The sequence below is a fragment of the Aedes aegypti genome, chromosome 2, assembly GCF_002204515.2.
Source record: "Aedes aegypti strain LVP_AGWG chromosome 2, AaegL5.0 Primary Assembly, whole genome shotgun sequence".
In the NCBI taxonomy this organism is placed as follows: Eukaryota; Metazoa; Arthropoda; class Insecta; order Diptera; family Culicidae; genus Aedes; species Aedes aegypti.
The window spans coordinates 188308285-188314768 of NC_035108.1; the positions used below are offsets into that span (position 1 = coordinate 188308285).

Genomic DNA, 6484 nt, shown 5'->3' on the forward strand with positions numbered 1-6484 from the left:
TATTAGGGAGTGAGTGTTCTAAAACAAGGGGACGGACCTGGTGTAGTGGTTAGAACACTCGCCTCTCACGCCGAGGACCTGGGATCGAATCCCATCCCCGACATAGTCACTTATGACGTTGAAAGTTATAGTGACGACTTCCTTCGGAAGGGAAGTAAAGCCGTTGGTCCCGAGATGAACTAGCCCAGGGCTAAAAATCTCGTTAATAAAGTCAAATCAATCAATCAATTCTAAAACAAGTGGATTATGGCAAGTTACTCAATACAGTAGAGGCAAAAATTTGAGTTTGACAAAAGTTGGATTTGGGGAAAGAGTTTATTTTTAAGATTTCTAGCTCACGCCTACCGCTGCTGAAGGAAAAAATCTTCGAATGTAACAAAATACCCGTTGCTCCCGCTATTTCCCGCATTTACAGCCTGCGATGACACTACTGTTTTAGAAAATTCATGCATCCAACAAAAGCTACTTGATAAGATTTGGGAATTCAGATTACTACTGTAGTGAGTAAGCCATGTGAGTTTCGAGAAATTCAAGCCTGCTAGTATTATTATTCCCAGCCCTGACAGTATCTATATAATATAATATATTGTGTTTCAGCGAGTGAACTTTTTTCTCACACTACATCCGAACTCTTCCCCCAATCTTAAGGCACTCAATTTCAAAACTATTATTAAAAATGGGTAAATGTTTGAAACAAGTTTGTTTATCAAAATTTAAGCCCACATATTGAAGGTGCTCTGAGGAAAATAACCTATTTTCAATCCATCACTAATTTTCTACGCATTCATACGATATTGGCCTACTATAGTCGACTCTCCACATCTCGATATCGAAGGGACCATCGAGATAGGGAGAGATCAAGACATAGAACTTTTTTTACGAATTCTAGATTGATATTGGCAGGAAAATGAAAAACAAACATGTGTCATTTTGTCTGTGCAAATTGTTTTCCATCTCAAAAATCTATCTAGTAACCTTTGATAATAAGTATATCGATCTGAGAGAGAGAAGATAGCTGGCTTAGATAACGAGCTCCCAAAAGTCAAGGGAACCTGTCACCAACTGTCACCGGAAACCCGCACATTCGAAAGGCATAGCGTGAAAAACCGTCAAAATTCAAGTAAACTTAATTAAAATTTCTATGTGTTTTTCGATGATTTCATATTTTAAAAAGTTGAATACCTAAATATAGTTGTTTGTTGGCAAACTGCTATTGATTTTTTTTGTATTCATATCCATTGACAAAGGGAATAAAAAGATGTTAATATGATTTTGAACTAAATAAGTTCATCTGACCGTTGTGCAAATCCCAAGGTTTAAAAAAAGAAGTTAAAGCAGGCAAAACGCCAACTGTCAGTGAGCTGTCTCCTCTCTCTCTCAGATATCGACATACGAAGAGAAAAATCGGGAATAAAAATTACATCTAGGTAGGGAGATACGAGATATGAAGAGTGAACATGTAAACAGAATGAAGGGTCCGAAAAAACATCGACATAGTAAAAGATATCAACGTTATCTAAAGATATCGAGATGTGGAGAGTCGACTGTATGCATAAAAATCTGAAAATTGACAAAAAAATTTTTTTTAGGACGACAATTAGTGTTTTTCTCCTATTTATTTCTTTTCAACTATTATATCCAATGAAATCAAAAGTTATGTCGGCATCATATAGCGAGATAGCGAGTAATGGTGATTACAGCAAAGCTAATCAGCTAGGACAAAGGTAAGAACATTTGTTCACACTTGCACCCTAATTCAACGGTACACAACGGTAGGGAAAAGCTGGATAAGAACGCCCGCCGGTTAGGATTTTAAATGGCAGTTTAGGATGAAAATGGCGATTTTCTTTAAAGATAACCAAGCACTTTCCTTAAAAACAAGATTTTTGACATTTTCAAGTATTATATTTACAGCAAACTTTTCATAACAAATATTAAAAACCAAGTTTTTGATCATCGATATTGAATTAAATCCAAATTTAACAGATGCTCTCTCAAGAATTTCGTATGACATTTTTTTGTAAAGACATAACAAATTACCCGTCTATGCATACTGTGAATATATGGCTTTGAAATAATAAAAAAATCCTCCATAATATGAAGGATGTAATCAAGTTGATAAACGGTATAAGTCTTAAGAATCAATTTACCAAAAAAAAAAAATCGACATCCAAGTTAAACAATGTAAAATTTATAGAACATCATATTTCTTAGAGTTACAATTTGATGCATTTTTTTCGCAAAATTCTATACGGTGGTTCCTAAAAATAATCATGATTTTCATCACTTTTACATGCCTCAAAAAAGAAATAAAATTTCACAAATACAACACTCGTGATAATTTTTTTATCATGCCAATTATGGCTTCATGTGACATGCTGCGCCGAAAAAGGATTTATTTATTCTTGATTTCGACACACAAACTAATTTGTTTAGGCGGCAATCTTACCCCGTCTTCCCCTATACAAATCTGGTCTCTCCACTCGCTATTGCGAATCCTGGAATATCTTCCCTATCATCGAACACCTTGACATCTACCAAGAAAACGGACGTGACGTTGCCGACAATGGAAATCGTCATGTCTTTTTATCTCTTGCTTTCGATTTAACAGTGTTTCCTTGCAAAGCAGTTTTCCATTATAAAATTGGAATAAGAGTGATAAAGTAGAAAACATGAAAGTTTTCAGTATGAATTTACGAAATACTCGGATCCGTTACTACGCACTGAAACGCATAGAGTATCGTAGTCCTTCAAATTATAAACAATTTGTCAATTGTCAAAGAAAAAATAAGATTAGGTTTTGAAAAAGTATTATTAAAATATTGGAATTCTTTCTCCAAAGCCTATTGCTAAAACGACAATTACAACTTGTGTCTCTACTTTCAGTTCATATTTTTGTATTTCATGCTGTCCATAAAATCCAAGCTCGTCTTCTCAAACAAATTCTCATAAGTTTCTAGTACATTTCTGAATGCCACATAAATTTAGCATAATTTAATTGCATAGATTACTCATATTGTTTCTATTATCGACAAAAAATAATAATTTGAACTCAATTCGCGTTTCTCAGTTGCTATTTTGGTCGAGAGTTTTTATGCCCTTAATAAAGGTCCTTTGTTTTGCAAAATGGGTCTTCACCACTGCACCAGCTTTATATTTTTCCACAACATTTTCACACAAAGAGGATTAGTTACAATATGAATGTAGTGATGATAAAAGGTGTTGGTAATAAAATCCTTAATGAACAGTAATGCTTTTATAGACAATAGGGTCTTAAAGCCCTGTCCCAATTTTAGTACCGAATGCTTAAATTTAGGCCAAAAACACATGTTTGCTCAATTTTAAATGGTTTTCCTTGGTTTAAGCCCAAAAACAATTTTTACTGTTTTTGAGATTTTGTCACACCCCTTGGTTTATACTCAAATTTTGGATGTATTTTGTTTTCCGTGTCCCTTCCGAAATGTCAGATAGGAACAACTTCAGTGTTAAAACTACAACCCCTGTGGTGCTTTTTTCGAAAAAGTGAACGTCAAACATGAACAAAAGTGTCAAGGTTCATATTTGGAGCAATTTTAAAAATTAAAGTTTAAATATGCTATAGCCGTTTTTTGAGCGAGAAAAATTGCTAAAGTAGTTACAGGAGCATGCTCTTTCGTGTTATTAAATAAAAATAAGAATTCATTAAACATTTTAGGACCCAATTTAAATTTTATGTAAAACAGGTTTTTTTATCTGACTATATGAAAAATGTTTTTTCGACAAACAAAAACGAAAAGTAGAAGAGAATCTTCTTCTCACCGTGGCACTGTTAAATAACGTATAAATACATTAATTTGCTCAGTAACTAAAAGCTACAGCTATACACTTTATTATCGCTCAAAATTCAAAATCTGCACTTAATAAGTACACGAACATAATGTGTGAAAATCAGATTTTTATCTGCACTAGTCTCGAAATGGCAGTATGGTAAAGTCGTGCCTATACTTTCTGGGACACCCTATATGTAATGACGATTTGACTAAGGTGAAGTTTTTGATGAAAATACAAGAACAAATTATTTAGAAAATTGAAAAACATATCTCATGAAAACTTTTTTATTTCGTTAAAATCTACAACTTTGGTGGAGATATACCTTCAAGCCATCTCTACATTTTTTTGAGTTATGTCTTTATTAAAATTTTTTTTATTCAACCCGATATTATTTTTGAACACGACAATGAGAAATATATTCGAAATAACAAGTGTAGTAAGAATTTTCTTCACATTCATTCACATATGTTTAACACTCCAAAGCTGACCATTTTGTATTGAAAACAATAAAGTTGTGAATATGTTTTCCAATATCGTATATACCACTTTGATCGCAATCAGTCTTCTTTTTAAATTTTTTAATTCATCGACACAGTTAAAAAATTGTTCCTACTTCATACAGAGCAATAGTTAGGAACCACTGATATGAATATCTGCAAACAAAAGATGGCAAATACGCCGATCGATGCATGTAAGGTTGCACTTTTGTTCAATAGTCCGAAACACTAACAACGCTTGGGACTTACCTTTCTTCTACGGACAAGTGTTCTAGCTCGGGAACCCAACACCAGTGCTCTTCGGGCACTATCGTAATGAAGATCTGCGAAAAGTACACGAACGCCACAAAGAACGCGAACGGGATCATGAGCAGAAAGAGGATCTTCTGGTACCGTCCAAACTCGCCTACGTGCGGCAGGAGATCGTCAAAGTCGACGATCGGTTTTTCCTGGACGCCCGTCGACGCACCGCTGCTAGAATTCAAGCTGGTGTTCTTGGCATTATTCTTCTCCTTCAGCTCCAGCTCCTTTGTTTGGTGGTCGGATTTGCTGTCGGACTGGGCCGGACAGTCCGACACGAAACCATTGTTGATGAACCCGTTCAGTTTGAGGTTGTGGTTCAGGTTGCCCAAGCTGCTAACGTTGTTCAACGACCCCGGCATGTCGTGATCTTCTCCAGCGTGCACTGCTGGGATATTCTCCTGGGGCTTCGGTGTCATGGCGTAATATATTGTGTTCTTCTTTTTCTTATGGATTGATTGTTCAAATGATAGTTCGCAGCTTTCAATTGTAGAAAAAATCACTTGTGGTTCACTGACACTGATTTTTTAACACACGACACACTGATCACCCGGGATTTATCAATTTATTTTACTATTATAATTCCTGGCTTGAGCACATGTTCCGTTACTAAACAATTTGCACCGTTTGAATCTTTTTTGCAAGTAATACACCGATGGCTACTTTTCGTTCCACTCACCAGGAGGACGCAAGCGCCAGTTTCCCTGTTCTTCTCAAAAAAGAACTCAACGGTCCTAAACTACTGATCGCACTAGATTGAAGTCCTCTGTAGTTGATCACATCAATATATAAAGTCTAGGAGCCAGGGATATGTACGATCACGCGCGCCCGCACAGCTTCAGGAGAGCAAATCTCGATCGCTGAGATTTTCTCCCATCACAGCACAGCATCCATCCGCGAGAATAAAGAAATAGGTGACACATTCACAGGAACAATAGCGGAGAGCCTTTGCCCCATCCGACGAGAATTCGCGATCGCTCTCCCAGGTTAGAACCCCCAGCGAGCCTAAAAGAACACTCGATCCACAGTGAGAGGAAATGAGTTTGCGCGAAACCTCAGGACCCCCAAAGTTCCGGCTACGCTCTGAAGGATACGCGCTCTTCCCGAACGATTTACTTTCGAAAATTAGACACCGATCGTTAACAGCTTGCAAGTTACGCTGAAGACAACCACTTACATACTTCTTCACTCGTCCCAACACCGATCAATACTGGTTACTTATAAGTTTGAGTTGTTTTTTCCAGTTTCGTAGGAAAATTGCAACTTCTTGCCACAACTGCCGTCGTTTCGCCGAGCACATGTGATCGTGTGTATTTCTGATCGGCCGTTGATTAAGAGTCCACGTGCTGCCGCTCTCCGAGCACCGCTCTCGCAAAAGCTTCAATCGAGCTCTTCGGTTCTCCGCTTCTCAACTCAAACTCAAGAAAATTTACTCCAAAGCTTCCTTCGGAGCGAGCTTTCCGGTCGGTTAGTGGCACCGAAGAGTACAAGAAGTCATACGGCCAACATGTTTTTATTATATTTTTGAAAAGATGATTGTGGGTAATTAGATTACCAGAGTGGCTCTACGGTTGTGTTGTGATTCAGCGCGCGCATCTAGGGTTCAAATCGTCTAGCGAGCGTCTCGAGACGATGCTCCACACACGTGCCGAATTGTGATGAGGGGTCTTCGCTGCCATATCATTCCTCTGTTATGCGATGCATTGTGTGAGTACTTGTTTTGACCTATGATTGCAGATTGCCAAAAATGTTTGACCTTCGATTGAAAATGGTAAATGAGAAGTGTGAAGTTGGATAATCATAAAAATCGCTTTTCGATCAAAGTTTCTAACTTTATTTACATGCTCCTTAAAAAAATACGAAAGAATTGCTGAGCA

At 37.2% G+C, this 6484-nt stretch overlaps 1 protein-coding gene across 1 annotated transcript in view; it reads right to left on the minus strand.

The window, feature by feature from the left end:
* The window catches only part of LOC5575942 (organic cation transporter protein), a 147282-nt gene extending 141468 nt beyond the window's left edge, over window positions 1-5814 (minus strand). The window contains exon 1 of the mRNA XM_021843476.1: window positions 4557-5814. Within this exon, the coding sequence (XP_021699168.1) occupies window positions 4557-5026 (470 nt within the window). The 5' untranslated portion in view covers window positions 5027-5814. The remainder of the gene's footprint in view (window positions 1-4556) is intronic.
* Between the last annotated feature and the right edge of the window lie 670 nt (window positions 5815-6484).